Raw genomic sequence first — 16,803 nt, 5'->3', positions numbered from 1 at the left:
GACTCTTTTCAAACATACAAAATAAGATAAAACAAAGAACAAAAAAAGTGAGATCTTACAGGAAATAAAATGAAATAAATACTACAGCATCTGTAAAGTTTTAGAAGACCATATGTAAATGTAATTTCTATTTAGCAAATAATTCTTCGCTATAACATAATACAAATACAATATCATTTTGATACTGAGGTTTGAGGATGAATGAATAATAGAGAACCTAAAATATAACCTTTAATATAATTATAAATAAAAATCCATTTAGGACTGTAAAAGATATAAAACCGCCAATAAACTCAGCACCTGCAGAGGTAGAGATTGGCCAGTTAGATAATGTGGAATTTATCATTCATGTAACCAGTTATTGTACATAACCGGAAAATTAGATCCGCAGCATATTATTAGAGTATGTGCTGTATATCATACCGCCATATAGTCACCTGTCTCAGATGAATGGTAGTAACACAATTGGTAGAGAAAATCAGGAACGGTCTTACCCAATCTGCCGTGTATACATTTCCCTACTCATCAGGCACTGAATGCTGGATACTTTTGGTAACCACCAAAACGGAGAAAACACCTGGTCCTTTATCTGGATGACTCAGGATCCCCAATGGTTCCCAACATGCGTCCAGCCGTTGTGCATCAAATCTCCCAACGCGTTTCTTATATCATCAGGGGAGCATAAACATCCCAAATTTTGGTCAAAAAAGACCCACACAATATGGCATAAGTTACTGTTGAAAAATATATATAAACCACGTTAATCAAAAGATCCGAGTATGATAACCAAAGCATACGGTACGTGCAACAAAGCGAGTATAACTTACATCCATCACCTCCAGGAAATACCTGGGCAGATCGCGTCTATCATGCAGCACCGCCTGGTTTAAATAAACCGCTCGTTCGGAATAGCGTGTGACGTCACATCCGCTTGTAGCGGTGAGCTCACTTCCGGGTCACCTGATCGCAACCGCGGTCTGCGCGTCATATAAGGGGGCGTACAATTTAGTCATGTGCTCCTATGCTTCAAGGCAGTATGACTACAACAAAATGGCCGCGATTGGTCTCGCAAATAAGCGGTAATGATACGGCCAATCTATTAACAGTGGCCCATCAAAAATGGCAGATGGGCCATACGAGCAACTGTAACACCTGCTACAGGTACCCAGATAGGTAGGTGACTCTACAAACATTACAAACGGACAGAAAAATGATTTAGAAAGAAGGGGAAAAAAGACCAGGACGATTCCCAGGAGAAATTATCAAAAAAGGGCAGAGCCACTAGAAAAAATAAATCTGTAAATGTTATAAATAAACCACATGTCAATGGATCAGAGAAGGCCAGAATTGACCCAGAGTATTAGAGCACAACCTACATCAGATCACGTAAAAATTTTTTACCAAAAAACCTCATTACTATGGGCAGGGGGAGGGGGGAAGAGAACCACCACCATTCTGACCAAAACCTAAAGGCCCTAAGGTGAAGAATGACCCTACCTATTTGTGGAGGTCGGCACCCTAAAAAGACCGGTGATTGGTGCCCCCACTCGGGCGGCGACTGTCCCTCCTACATTATCTCCAATCTAGTCTACCACAAAGGGTGCAAAGGAGAGAGATTCATTGAGGCCCAATGGTTTACTAGTTTTAAGCCAAAAAATCCACTTGGTTTCTTGTTTGAGAATTTTATTATCCCAATTCCCACCTCTAAGAGGGGGGGGCACTACATCAATGCCCTGGAAGCTGATTGCTTTGGCATCCCCTGCATGATGTTCCATGATGTGACGGGCCACTGGAGTATCATTGCCCAGGCGAATGTCCCGGATATGTTCCCCTATTCTCCTCCTAAATTCCCTTTTGGTCTTACCCACATACTCTTTGTGGCAGCTACAGGTGGCTTTATAAATAACGCCCCTAGTTCTGCAATTAATGAAGGAGCGGATGTCATATCGTTTTTCCAGAACATGGGAAAAGAAAAATTTTCCTGGCTTAAGGTAACTACATGCAATGCACCCGCTGCACTTGTAGCAGCCTTTGACTGGATTAGTCAGCCATGTCCCGGTATGACATGAGAAATGGCTGTGCACCAGTCTCTCTTTTATAGAGCGGGCCTTCCTGTAGGTCACTGCAGGGGCGTTGGGAATACATTTACCGATGTCATCGTCCATCTTGAGAATGGACCAATGTCTCTCAAGAATCCTTCTAACCTCCTCTGATCCATTATTAAAGGTGGTGATAAAGCGAATGAGTTCCTCATCTGATGTTGGTCTCCCTGATCCGTGTAGGAGATCATTCCTGGTTTTCTGCTGTGTCTCAGAAAAGGCTTTCTTAATCACATGGTCTGGATATCCTCTATGATGAAATCTGGAACTCAAATCAAGGGCCTGTTGGTGGAATCTCTGCTCATCCGAGCAGTTTCGTTTTAGTCTGTAAAATTGACCCTTCGGAATCCCTCTTTTCAGACCATTAGGATGGTTGCTCTCCCATCGTAGGAGCGAATTGGTAGCCGTCGGTTTTCTATATGTACTGGTATGAATGTTTCCATTAGAGTCTCTTTCAATCAGCACATCTAGAAAAGGCAAACTCCATCTATCAAACTCACAAGTGAAGAACAAGCCCAAAGAGTTATTGTTCAAAGCGGCAACCGTTCCGATTATTTCATCTTCAGTACCCCTCCATAGAACGAACACGTCGTCTATGAAGCGACACCATAGCAAAATGCTATCCTGGGGGACAGGGGATGAATCCCCAAAGACGCAGGTCTCCTCCCACCAACCGAGGAGGAGATTAGCATACGATGGGGCCACTGGACTCCCCATCGCGGTCCCCCTCAGCTGGTGGTAAACCTGTCCATTAAACAAGAAAGAATTATTCTTGAGACAAAACTCCACAAGACTCAAAAGAAAAGAATTATGGTCATCAAATTGCTGTCCCCTACTCTTCAAGAAAAAGTTCACCGCCTGCAGGCCTAGATCGTGTCTAATAGAAGAATAGAGGGATTCGACATCAATACTGACAAAAAAGACATCATCTTCAATCGTAATACCCTCCAATTTTTTAAGTAAATCCGTGGTGTCTTTGAGATAGGACCCCAAGGATGTAACAAAAGGTCTTAGTATTCTATCCGCATAGATGCCTATGTTTTGCGAAACACTGCCAATGCCCGACACTATTGGCCTACCCCGCAATGGAGATAGGCCCTTGTGTACTTTTGGCAAGCAATAGAAAGTGGGGGTCACCGGAAAAGGAGGGTATAGAAAATCGAATTCAGTATTGCTGATCAAGTCTCTGTCACGTGCACTCACCAATAACCCTCTCAATGTCAACAGGTAGTCTGATGTAGGATTACCATTCAATTTCTCATAATTAGATTTGTCCCCAAGGATGTCCATACACATTTTTTTGTAATCAGAGACATTCATGAGTACGATATTGCCTCCTTTATCAGATTCCTTCACAATGATGTTAGTGTCCCTCTCTAAATTACCCAAACATTCCATCTCCTGCCTGGTAAGATTAAATTTCCTGTTGTGCTTGTCAGTGATCATACCTAAGTCACGTGTAACCAGATTACAGAATACATCAATGGCCGATACTTCACTATTGGTCGGGGGCATCTTATTGCTTTTTAGTTTGAGATCAGTAAAGGGACCCCTACCCTCCAAATTTGGATTGATGTCACTCAAGTTGTAAAGAAATCTGACATCCTCCAAAAGATCATTGGCAATACCCATTTCTCTGCAAACTTTCTTATTCTCCATAGCAAAGTGTTTTTTCCATTTAAGTTTCCGTGTAAACAGATTGAGATCTTTTACTGCATCAAAGTGATTGAAATCAGATGTGGGGACGAAGGAGAGACCCTTACTCAGTACCGTCATTTCTAAATCAGAGAGGAGCCTGTCCGATAGATTGATTATTTGGGTTGAACCCCCTGTGGGTTGTACCCCCCCGGACCCTGTTTGCTCCTCAGAAAGTGGTTGGACTCTAAAAAAGGTCCCTTGTTGTAACCACCCCTATCGGAATTCCTACCTCTTCCCCTTTGTTTGGTCCTCCGCTGATTACTCCTCCCCTCTGTATCCGAATACTCTGTATCAGTCGAAGTGCCCTCTGTATCACTAGGTTTATTATACCTAATAACCGGAAAATTGTAAGCCTTATTGTCTCTGAATTCCTGTACGTCTCTGATGTAAAACCTGTGTTTTTTCTCCTTGAGATGGTACTGATGTTTCTCAATGACACCCTGTAGGGTAGTTTCCTTCGTCCCAAACAAGATTTTCTCTACCAATTGTGTTACTACCATTCATCTGAGACAGGTGACTATATGGCGGTATGATATACAGCACATACTCTAATAATATGCTGCGGATCTAATTTTCCGGTTATGTACAATAACTGGTTACATGAATGATAAATTCCACATTATCTAACTGGCCAATCTCTACCTCTGCAGGTGCTGAGTTTATTGGCGGTTTTATATCTTTTACAGTCCTAAATGGATTTTTATTTATAATTATATTAAAGGTTATATTTTAGGTTCTCTATTATTCACTGAGCTATCTCTTGACTATTATTGTGAATTTATACCCAGTAGCTATTTCAATATTTATTGTAAAGGGTATGGCTGGCTTTCTAACAACGGGCTTTGATACCAGTACATGGACCACAGAGGCGAGGGAGGTGTTTTCAGAGAGGGAGTTCACACAGAAAAAATATACACCCTCACTAAATGGTGCTTTTAGGGATTTAACTAAGACATATAAGAATCGGGTCACTTCTTGGTGGGAGATACAATCCCTCGAATGCTATCTGAAAGATCAAATTGTACCACGTAATTTACGTATTTCTCTTACTCCCAATTACAGATATAAAAGTCCAGAACTAATTGCTGCATGGCGTAAAGAGATCACAAACTGCTCATTGAAATTAATGATCCTCCTCTTAGAAGAGGAAAAAAAGAATTTGGCCAAACTCGACGGCTTACTCAAGGAGCAGATTGAGGTCACTAAGAAATTTTCTAGTGAGGCGGAGTTTGGGACGAAGGAAACTACCCTACAGGGTGTCATTGAGAAACATCAGTACCATCTCAAGGAGAAAAAACACAGGTTTTACATCAGAGACGTACAGGAATTCAGAGACAATAAGGCTTACAATTTTCCGGTTATTAGGTATAATAAACCTAGTGATACAGAGGGCACTTCGACTGATACAGAGTATTCGGATACAGAGGGGAGGAGTAATCAGCGGAGGACCAAACAAAGGGGAAGAGGTAGGAATTCCGATAGGGGTGGTTACAACAAGGGACCTTTTTTAGAGTCCAACCACTTTCTGAGGAGCAAACAGGGTCCGGGGGGGTACAACCCACAGGGGGTTCAACCCAAATAATCAATCTATCGGACAGGCTCCTCTCTGATTTAGAAATGACGGTACTGAGTAAGGGTCTCTCCTTCGTCCCCACATCTGATTTCAATCACTTTGATGCAGTAAAAGATCTCAATCTGTTTACACGGAAACTTAAATGGAAAAAACACTTTGCTATGGAGAATAAGAAAGTTTGCAGAGAAATGGGTATTGCCAATGATCTTTTGGAGGATGTCAGATTTCTTTACAACTTGAGTGACATCAATCCAAATTTGGAGGGTAGGGGTCCCTTTACTGATCTCAAACTAAAAAGCAATAAGATGCCCCCGACCAATAGTGAAGTATCGGCCATTGATGTATTCTGTAATCTGGTTACACGTGACTTAGGTATGATCACTGACAAGCACAACAGGAAATTTAATCTTACCAGGCAGGAGATGGAATGTTTGGGTAATTTAGAGAGGGACACTAACATCATTGTGAAGGAATCTGATAAAGGAGGCAATATCGTACTCATGAATGTCTCTGATTACAAAAAAATGTGTATGGACATCCTTGGGGACAAATCTAATTATGAGAAATTGAATGGTAATCCTACATCAGACTACCTGTTGACATTGAGAGGGTTATTGGTGAGTGCACGTGACAGAGACTTGATCAGCAATACTGAATTCGATTTTCTATACCCTCCTTTTCCGGTGACCCCCACTTTCTATTGCTTGCCAAAAGTACACAAGGGCCTATCTCCATTGCGGGGTAGGCCAATAGTGTCGGGCATTGGCAGTGTTTCGCAAAACATAGGCATCTATGCGGATAGAATACTAAGACCTTTTGTTACATCCTTGGGGTCCTATCTCAAAGACACCACGGATTTACTTAAAAAATTGGAGGGTATTACGATTGAAGATGATGTCTTTTTTGTCAGTATTGATGTCGAATCCCTCTATTCTTCTATTAGACACGATCTAGGCCTGCAGGCGGTGAACTTTTTCTTGAAGAGTAGGGGACAGCAATTTGATGACCATAATTCTTTTCTTTTGAGTCTTGTGGAGTTTTGTCTCAAGAATAATTCTTTCTTGTTTAATGGACAGGTTTACCACCAGCTGAGGGGGACCGCGATGGGGAGTCCAGTGGCCCCATCGTATGCTAATCTCCTCCTCGGTTGGTGGGAGGAGACCTGCGTCTTTGGGGATTCATCCCCTGTCCCCCAGGATAGCATTTTGCTATGGTGTCGCTTCATAGACGACGTGTTCGTTCTATGGAGGGGTACTGAAGATGAAATAATCGGAACGGTTGCCGCTTTGAACAATAACTCTTTGGGCTTGTTCTTCACTTGTGAGTTTGATAGATGGAGTTTGCCTTTTCTAGATGTGCTGATTGAAAGAGACTCTAATGGAAACATTCATACCAGTACATATAGAAAACCGACGGCTACCAATTCGCTCCTACGATGGGAGAGCAACCATCCTAATGGTCTGAAAAGAGGGATTCCGAAGGGTCAATTTTACAGACTAAAACGAAACTGCTCGGATGAGCAGAGATTCCACCAACAGGCCCTTGATTTGAGTTCCAGATTTCATCATAGAGGATATCCAGACCATGTGATTAAGAAAGCCTTTTCTGAGACACAGCAGAAAACCAGGAATGATCTCCTACACGGATCAGGGAGACCAACATCAGATGAGGAACTCATTCGCTTTATCACCACCTTTAATAATGGATCAGAGGAGGTTAGAAGGATTCTTGAGAGACATTGGTCCATTCTCAAGATGGACGATGACATCGGTAAATGTATTCCCAACGCCCCTGCAGTGACCTACAGGAAGGCCCGCTCTATAAAAGAGAGACTGGTGCACAGCCATTTCTCATGTCATACCGGGACATGGCTGACTAATCCAGTCAAAGGCTGCTACAAGTGCAGCGGGTGCATTGCATGTAGTTACCTTAAGCCAGGAAAATTTTTCTTTTCCCATGTTCTGGAAAAACGATATGACATCCGCTCCTTCATTAATTGCAGAACTAGGGGCGTTATTTATAAAGCCACCTGTAGCTGCCACAAAGAGTATGTGGGTAAGACCAAAAGGGAATTTAGGAGGAGAATAGGGGAACATATCCGGGACATTCGCCTGGGCAATGATACTCCAGTGGCCCGTCACATCATGGAACATCATGCAGGGGATGCCAAAGCAATCAGCTTCCAGGGCATTGATGTAGTGCCCCCCCCTCTTAGAGGTGGGAATTGGGATAATAAAATTCTCAAACAAGAAACCAAGTGGATTTTTTGGCTTAAAACTAGTAAACCATTGGGCCTCAATGAATCTCTCTCCTTTGCACCCTTTGTGGTAGACTAGATTGGAGATAATGTAGGAGGGACAGTCGCCGCCCGAGTGGGGGCACCAATCACCGGTCTTTTTAGGGTGCCGACCTCCACAAATAGGTAGGGTCATTCTTCACCTTAGGGCCTTTAGGTTTTGGTCAGAATGGTGGTGGTTCTCTTCCCCCCTCCCCCTGCCCATAGTAATGAGGTTTTTTGGTAAAAAATTTTTACGTGATCTGATGTAGGTTGTGCTCTAATACTCTGGGTCAATTCTGGCCTTCTCTGATCCATTGACATGTGGTTTATTTATAACATTTACAGATTTATTTTTTCTAGTGGCTCTGCCCTTTTTTGATAATTTCTCCTGGGAATCGTCCTGGTCTTTTTTCCCCTTCTTTCTAAATCATTTTTCTGTCCGTTTGTAATGTTTGTAGAGTCACCTACCTATCTGGGTACCTGTAGCAGGTGTTACAGTTGCTCGTATGGCCCATCTGCCATTTTTGATGGGCCACTGTTAATAGATTGGCCGTATCATTACCGCTTATTTGCGAGACCAATCGCGGCCATTTTGTTGTAGTCATACTGCCTTGAAGCATAGGAGCACATGACTAAATTGTACGCCCCCTTATATGACGCGCAGACCGCGGTTGCGATCAGGTGACCCGGAAGTGAGCTCACCGCTACAAGCGGATGTGACGTCACACGCTATTCCGAACGAGCGGTTTATTTAAACCAGGCGGTGCTGCATGATAGACGCGATCTGCCCAGGTATTTCCTGGAGGTGATGGATGTAAGTTATACTCGCTTTGTTGCACGTACCGTATGCTTTGGTTATCATACTCGGATCTTTTGATTAACGTGGTTTATATATATTTTTCAACAGTAACTTATGCCATATTGTGTGGGTCTTTTTTGACCAAAATTTGGGATGTTTATGCTCCCCTGATGATATAAGAAACGCGTTGGGAGATTTGATGCACAACGGCTGGACGCATGTTGGGAACCATTGGGGATCCTGAGTCATCCAGATAAAGGACCAGGTGTTTTCTCCGTTTTGGTGGTTACCAAAAGTATCCAGCATTCAGTGCCTGATGAGTAGGGAAATGTATACACGGCAGATTGGGTAAGACCGTTCCTGATTTTCTCTACCAATTGTGTTACTACCATTCATCTGAGACAGGTGACTATATGGCGGTATGATATACAGCGCATACTCTAATAATATGCTGCGGATCTAATTTTCCGGTTATGTACAATAACTGGTTACATGAATGATAAATTCCACATTATCTAACTGGCCAATCTCTACCTCTGCAGGTGCTGAGTTTATTGGCGGTTTTATATCTTTTACAGTCCTAAATGGATTTTTATTTATAATTATATTAAAGGTTATATTTTAGGTTCTCTATTATTCACTGAGCTATCTCTTGACTATTATTGTGAATTTATACCCAGTAGCTATTTCAATATGAGGTTTGAGGATGCCCTTATGCATAGTAGATTGTGCGAGATAAATCTGTTCTGCAAATGCCGCTTCACAAATACACTTCACTATTTTATCAATTTTGCAAATATTTTCCTTCTCGGTGTGAGGTTTTATACAGATGATGCTCTGTACTTTGGAGCTCTGGACACCATTGAAATAATAAACAGAGATGCTGAATACCAGCAATTGAAAATAAGAGTCTGCAATGAGAATCTCTTATGAAGTGCCATAAGGACTGCATTCTATTAGTATGTATGATTACACCCAGATACTCAGCTGTCACAGCTGAAAAAATCATTACAAGGCTTTTAAGGAAATGTTCCAAATCTGTAATAAATGTCATTTTATACATATACATTTTATAGTGCTGCATAGTATTGGTTCTTTTCTGATTTTCTCTTTTATTCTAGATGTGTCAGATTAAATGGTTTTTGATTTTTAAACAGAATGCAGGGCATTGGAATCAGTTACCTAGTCTAAAGACTGTGTTCACTTTTCAACATCATTTTCCAGCTTACATATGGGATAATGGAGCCCCCACCATCAATTATAGGAATAGCAGGAATATCTCACCACAGGCTAAGTGCCTTTGTACATGTCACACAACTCAAAGGTGACTTAATAACTTTTGAATAATCAGTGGATAGTAAGTGGAATATATCTCTTTATCAACAGAAAATATGTGTCACATCAGTGATTTATTTAACTTGAATTGCTCTCTCGCTCATCAAAAGGAGGTATGTGTGATATAAATAGTAGTGACCTCATAATAGTAATACCCATACTGATGGCAGTGTAATGCAAGCCATAAGACCCCCTTAAAAGGAACCTTTCAGGTGCCCTATGCACCCAGAACCATGAGCAGTTCTGGGTACATATCGCTAATCCCTGCCTAAGTGTCCCTACATCTAGTAGCATACATAAAGAGATCTCTAGAAAAAGTATTTCTAAAGATCCTTTGTGATGCGCTAATGAGCACAGGGACTAGTCGGAAGGGCGTTATTTCCTCCGACTAGTCTGCCCTCCTAGCATATTAGCACACCCCTGTGGGCCTGATAACATGCTATTCAATACCCAGCATCATCGGCATAGACAAGCATACATGTCCATTGTCACCGTTTCAGACGCTGAATTTATGCTCAGTGCGTATGATCAGAAGTCCCGGCTCTTCCGGTCATGCGCACTATGAAGCCGGAGCCGGATGGGTTAACCTGCTAAGAGGGCAGACTAGTCGGGAGAAATAACACACTTGTGACTAGTCCCTGAGCTCATTAGCATATCATAGAGGATCTTTAGAAATACTTTTTCTAAAGATCCCTTTATCTATGCTACTAGATACAGGGACAGTTAGGCAGGGATTCTAGATATGCATCCAGAACTTCTCGTGGTTCTGGGTGCATACGAGACCTGACAGGTTCCTTTTAATACAGTGACAGTGCCTCCAACGTCAGCCACAGTGTCCACTACAATAGTATCAAACAACTTAATGGATGGGATCCAGCACTAACATAGTCAAAACTTCAATTTATTGTAATCGTTAAAATTATACCGTAGTAGTGTTAAAAATGGTATCCTGAGAAATCCATGAATAGAGTTCAAGGCAGTAACCTTACGCGTTTTGGACGTGCCCATCCTTATTCATAGCTATACATTAGTGTCAGGCCAAGATGCCCCAGTCTCAGCTACAAATGTCCAATAAGTCTTATTCGCAATTCCAAACTTATGAAACCTTCCACAGTGACCTGAAAATATGCCAGGTTTAGTACCACAAAAAGTGCCAGTTGCATTGACCTACCATAAATCGTCAGCCATTAATATCGCTCATACTTAGCCCTATCTAGTGTACTCTCACACTGCCACATTGATCTTCATGCAAGTAGGCACTAATGTAACGTCCCGTGCCAGAGCTTGATGCACTAGGAGTACCGGTCGCCTTACATATTAGGCTAACGCCGGCCGAACGTGCCAATATTGGTGAGATACGCAAACAGTCTAATGTGGATGGATGAACCGTGACTTTTTCCTGACAAATTATGTCAGGGAAGAGAAGTATCATCATGTCTGATTTCAAACTACCAATCATTTTGCTCTCCAGAGGTAAGCTGCCTCCCAAAAAGTCTGAGAACCTGTGTGTTGGGAAGTCGAGAGAGAGTAGTCGGCAGAACGATCTAACGATTCGACTGACACCTATTTATTGTGTATGAGGTTTAACTTTCAGTAGATGAAGCCTGCAATCAAGTCAGCAGCACTACAAGATTTTTGTACTAAAGCTTACAGAATTGTGATTTCAGCTGTTCTTTTCTCTCGTAGTGTATATTGGGGTTGGCTAACCCTCTTACTTAAATAAACATATATCTTTTTGTAATAGGCCAAGAAGAGATGAGCCTGATAGATGTAACACACACTTTGATGCTGTAGCTCAGATACGAGGAGAAGCGTTCTTTTTCAAAGGTAAGAAAATGTGTATGAAGTCAAATGTATGACATGTAGAGAGGTTTTTCAGTTTTCTAACCATAAAAGACACAGATCAAAGTAACCATGAAAATAAGTATAGTAACTAGTAGAGATGAGCAAATCAATTCAATGTGATTTTTAGGACCTTGCTAAACCCAGCCATTTACAACAATATGCGATTCACTTTGTGCGAATCTCCTAAAATGTCCACCACCACATTCCCTATTGTATAAGATTGCATCAGCCAATTATAGATCACTTGACCTCAGACAGGCTTTCTCATAATGTCTTGCAGCTATCATATCACATGGAATTACAGGCAATCAAAAGGGACTATCATAGACTGTATAAAAGTAAAATCAGGAAATGCAGCAGCTATGTTGTGAGATGAATCTGGATAATGAGAGGACATCACAGCTCACAACGTAGATATATGTATCTACATACATATATATATATATATATATATATATATATATATATATATATGTAGAGAGAGAGACAAGTGCATAAAACACTGAAAAAACTGTATAGACAGTGTGGGTTAGTGCAAAAGATTAGTGTGTGAGGAAAAGAAAGTGTTACACTGTTAATTGATATGGAGCTACGTAGAAGATTTACTGTGTCTGTGAGGCAGGGCCAGGGAGGGACATGATGCTGACAGGTTTGTACACATGATCAGTGTGGTTTTAGTGCTGCTACAATTGAATCACACATACAATAACATATTTTCAGGGTAATTGGAGGTTTTGAAGTACATTCTGTGCCAGAAATCTGGCAAATTCAATTCACAAAAGGTTCTCTCATTTCTAATAGCTGATAACTATTTATACATATGATATTACTCGGTATGTTATCTTGTTCTTGAGCTGAACCTTCTTTTCTCTCCAAAATGTGCACCACACTCTCTTAATTTGGAAACACTTTTAATTTACTGGTGGCATCTTTCGAAAAAAGGCAAATTAGATAAAATTTCACACAAAATTCAAAAAAATGGCAGTACAAAATTGATGGCACCCTCAACTTAATGTTTGGCTGCATACCCTTTGGAATGAATAACTGCAATCAATCACTTCCTATAACCATCAAGAAGCTTCTTACATCTCTCAACTGGAATTTTGGACCTCTCTTCTTTTGCAAACTGCTCCAGGTTTCTCATATTTGAAGGATGTCTTCTCCCAACATCAATTTTAAGATCTCTCCACAGGTCAATAGGATTTAGATCCGGACTCATTGCTGCCACTTCAGAATGCTCCAGCGCTTTGTTTCCATCTATTTCTGGGTTCTTCATGAAGTATGTTTGGGGTCATTGACCAACTAGAAGACCCATGACCTAGGATGCAAACCCAGCTTTCTGACACTGGGCACTACAATGTGGCCTAAAATCCTTTGGTAATCTTTAGGTTTTATGATTCCTTGCACACAAACAAGGAGTTAACTCTTAACATCCCAGTCAGCTCCATTGATTTATATACAGCATTTAGTTACTCACCTCCCTCCTTTCCGTCTTATCTGTTGAAAGAGAATTAAAAAATAAATCACTAGCCCTGCAGATTTCACAGTAGGGCTCCTAAGCACAGCTTTTAAAGGCCCCTTTACACACTGCAACATCGCAAACGACATCGCTGTAACGTCACCGGTTTTGTGACGTAATACCGACCTCCCCAGCGACATTGCAGTGTGTGAAACACATCAGCGACCTGGCCCCCGCTGTGAAGTTGCTGATCACTACACATCTCTCAGGACCATTCTTTGGTCCTTTGTTTCCCGCTGTGCAGCATGATCGCTAGAAAGTCTCAGTGTGTAAAGGGGCCTTTACAGCGACTTCATTAGTGACTTCCCTTTCAAAAAGCTGCTTTACAACGTCCCCAATGACTAGCTAGGTCATTCTGCAGGTCCGGATCGCTGTTGCGTCGTTTTCCAGGTTTGCCTGTTTGACAGCTCACCAGCGACTCACCAGAGACTTTGTAGCGATCCCAGCCAGGTTGGGATCGCTGGTGGGATCGCTAGAAAGTCTCAGTGTGTAAGGGGTGCTTCACATACAGCGAGATCGCTGCTGAGATCGCTCCTGAGTCACGGTTTTTGTGACGCAGCAGTGACCTCATTAGCGATCTCGCTATGTGTGACACTGAGCAGCGATCTGGCCCCTGCTGTGAGATCACTGCTCTTTACACACAGCCCTGGTTCGTTTTTTTATTGTTGCTCTCCTGCTGTGTGTGACAGCGAGAGAGCAACAATCCTGAATGTGCAGGGAGCAGGAGCCGGCGTCTGACAGCCTGCGGTAAGCTGTAACCAAGGTAAACATCGGGTAACCAAGGTGGTTACCCGATATTTACCTTCGTTACCAGCCTCCGCCGCTCTCACGCTGCCAGCGCCGGCTCCCTGCTCTCTGCACATGTAGCTGCAGTACACATCGGGTAATTAACCCGATGTGTACTGTAGCTAGGAGAGCAAGGAGCCAGCACTAAGCGGTGTGCGCAGCTCCCTGCTCTCTGCACATGTAGCTGCAGTACACATTGTGTAATTAACCCGATGTGTACTGTAGCTAGGAGAGCAGGGAGCCAGCGCTCAGTGTGCGCGGCTCCCTGCTCTCTGCACATGTTACAGCACAGCGACGCGTGTCATTATGATCGCTGCTTCGGCTGCTGTGTTTGACAGCTAAGCAGCGATCATAACAGCGACTTGCAAGGTCGCTGCTACATCACAGAAAATGGTGACGTAACAGCGACGTCGTTGTCGCTGTCGCTTAGTGTGAACCCAGCTTAAAGGGGCCTTAAGGCCCAGTCACACACAACGACTTACCAGCGATCCCGAAAACGATGCGACTTGATAGGGATCGCTGGTAAGTCACTGGGAGGTCGCTGGTGAGATGTCACACAGTCAGACCTTACCAACGATGCAGGAACGATACAGGTCGCAGTAGCGACCTGTATAACGATCTCAGCAGTCACTGTGACCCTGTCACACAGTGTCAAACACAGCGATGTGTCCTGTCCAGCAGGACATCACCTTTGAAGAAAATGACCTGGACCATTCGGCAACGACTAGAGATCTCACAGCAGAGGCCTGATTGCTGGTAGGTGTCACACATAACAAGATCGCTAACGGGATCGCTACTGCATCACAGAAACCGTGACTCAGCAGCGATCTCGCTAGCGATCTCGTTATGTGACGGTACCTTTACTCTCCTTATCCCTGTTGTTGAGGAAATGCCTTGTCATCTCTATGTGTGAGTACAGGGATAACAGTGTATCAGCAGAACAAACTAATAAGAGCTAAATGTGTTTAACTGATGCTGGATATTATAGCTCTTCTAATACTACATGTCTACTACTCACCAGAGCTGTCCCTCAAGGAGGGGAGTCTGCTCTGCAAGAAACCAGGAAGCAATGAATCTTAAGCCCACTTTACACGTTGCAATTAGTTGTACAATCGCATTTGCGATGTGACACGCCCAGGTTGCATATGGGATTTTATGAGATTTCACGTTGGTCGTTCATTTGCTGTCACACGTGCGTTAGTAGTCTATGTTAAATTGATCAATGTTATGTGCGATCCTTTAGATCATGTGTTCTGTGACGTATGCATTGGGCACCTTTTTTTTTTTTTTATTTATTGACTTGACAAGCGTGTGTAATGTGTAGGGATGTGTTTTTACTATGTCATCTGCCATTCAGCTCTGCTACATGGCCGCTAACAGCAGACACAGACAGCCATGTAGCAGAGCTGAATGGCAGATGACAGCAGACACAGACAGAGCCGCACTGTCAGAATGAACTCGGGTGAACTTCACCCGACTTCATTGTCATGCTGCGGCTCTGTCTGTGTCGCGCCCTGATTAGCGGTCACCTGTGAAGGACTCACCGGTGACCGCTAATCTCCTAAATTACTGAAGTTAGCAGCCCTCTCTCATACTCACCAATCCCCGATCCCCGGCGCTGCACGGCATTCACACTGCTCCGGCGGCTTTTACTGTTTTGAAAAAGCCGGCCGCCCATTAAACAATCTCGTATTCCCTGCTTTCCCCGCCCACCGGCGCCTATGATTGGTTACAGTGAGACACGCCCCCACTCTGAGTGACAGGTGTCACACTGCACCCAATCACAGCAGCCGGTGGGCGTGTCTATACTGTGTAGTGAAATAAATAATTAAATAATTAAAAAAAACGGCGTGCGGTTCCCCCCAATTTTAAAACCAGCCAGATAAAGCCATACGGCTGAAGGCTGGTATTCTCAGGATGGGGAGCTCCACGTTATGGGGAGCCCCCCAGCCTAACAATATCAGCCAACAGCCGCCCAGAATTGCCGCATACATTATATGCGACAGTTCTGGGACTGTACCCGGCTCTTCCCGATTTGCCCTGGTGCGTTGGCAAATCGGGGTAATAAGGAGTTATTGGCAGCCCATAGCTGCCAATAAGTCCTAGATTAATCATGTCAGGCGTCTATGAGACACCCTCCATGATTAATCTGTAAATTACAGTAAATAAACACACACACCCGAAAAAATCCTTTATTGGAAATAAAAAACACACACACATTCCCTGGTTCACCACTTTAATCAGCCCCAAAAAGCCCTCCATGTCCGGCGTACTCCAGGATGGTCCAGCGTCGCATCCAGCGCTGCTGCATGGAGGTGACCGGAGCTGCAGCAGACACAGCCGCTCCGGTCACCTCCACGCAGCTAATGAAGACAGCCGCGCGATCAGCTGATCTGTCAGTGAGGTTACCCGCTGTCGCTGGATCCAGTGACAGCGGGTAACCTCACTGACAGATCAGCTGATCGCGCGGCTGTCTTCATTAGCTGCGTGGAGGTGACCGGAGCGGCTGTGTCTGCTGCAGCTCCGGTCACCTCCATGCAGCAGCGCTGGATGCGACGCTGGACCATCCTGGATGACGCCGGACATGGAGGGCTTTTTGGGGCTGATTAAAGTGGTGAACCAGGGAATGTGTGTGTGTTTTTTATTTCTAATAAAGGATTTTTTCGGGTGTGTGTTTATTTACTGTAATTTACAGATTAATCATGGAGGGTGTCTCATAGACGCCTGACATGATTAATCTAGGACTTATTGGCAGCTATGGGCTGCCAATAACTCCTTATTACCCCGATTTGCCAACGCACCAGGGCAAATCGGGAAGAGCCGGGTACAGTCCCAGAACTGTCGCATATAATGTATGCGGCAATTCTGGGC

The 16,803-nt window shown here is 43.3% G+C and overlaps 1 protein-coding gene across 2 annotated transcripts in view; it reads left to right on the top strand.

Annotated features, from left to right (window-relative positions):
- The window catches only part of MMP17 (matrix metallopeptidase 17), a 266,942-nt gene that overhangs the window by 227,460 nt on the left and 22,679 nt on the right, over positions 1-16,803 (top strand). For both annotated transcript variants that reach the window (XM_075341808.1, XM_075341807.1), the window contains exon 7: positions 11,527-11,609. In XM_075341808.1, coding sequence (XP_075197923.1) covers positions 11,527-11,609 — 83 coding nt within the window. The remainder of the gene's footprint in view (positions 1-11,526; positions 11,610-16,803) is intronic.

The sequence above is a fragment of the Anomaloglossus baeobatrachus genome, chromosome 1 (genome assembly GCF_048569485.1).
Source record: "Anomaloglossus baeobatrachus isolate aAnoBae1 chromosome 1, aAnoBae1.hap1, whole genome shotgun sequence".
Taxonomy (NCBI): domain Eukaryota; kingdom Metazoa; phylum Chordata; class Amphibia; order Anura; family Aromobatidae; genus Anomaloglossus; species Anomaloglossus baeobatrachus.
This window is presented reverse-complemented; position numbering and strand designations above follow the sequence as displayed.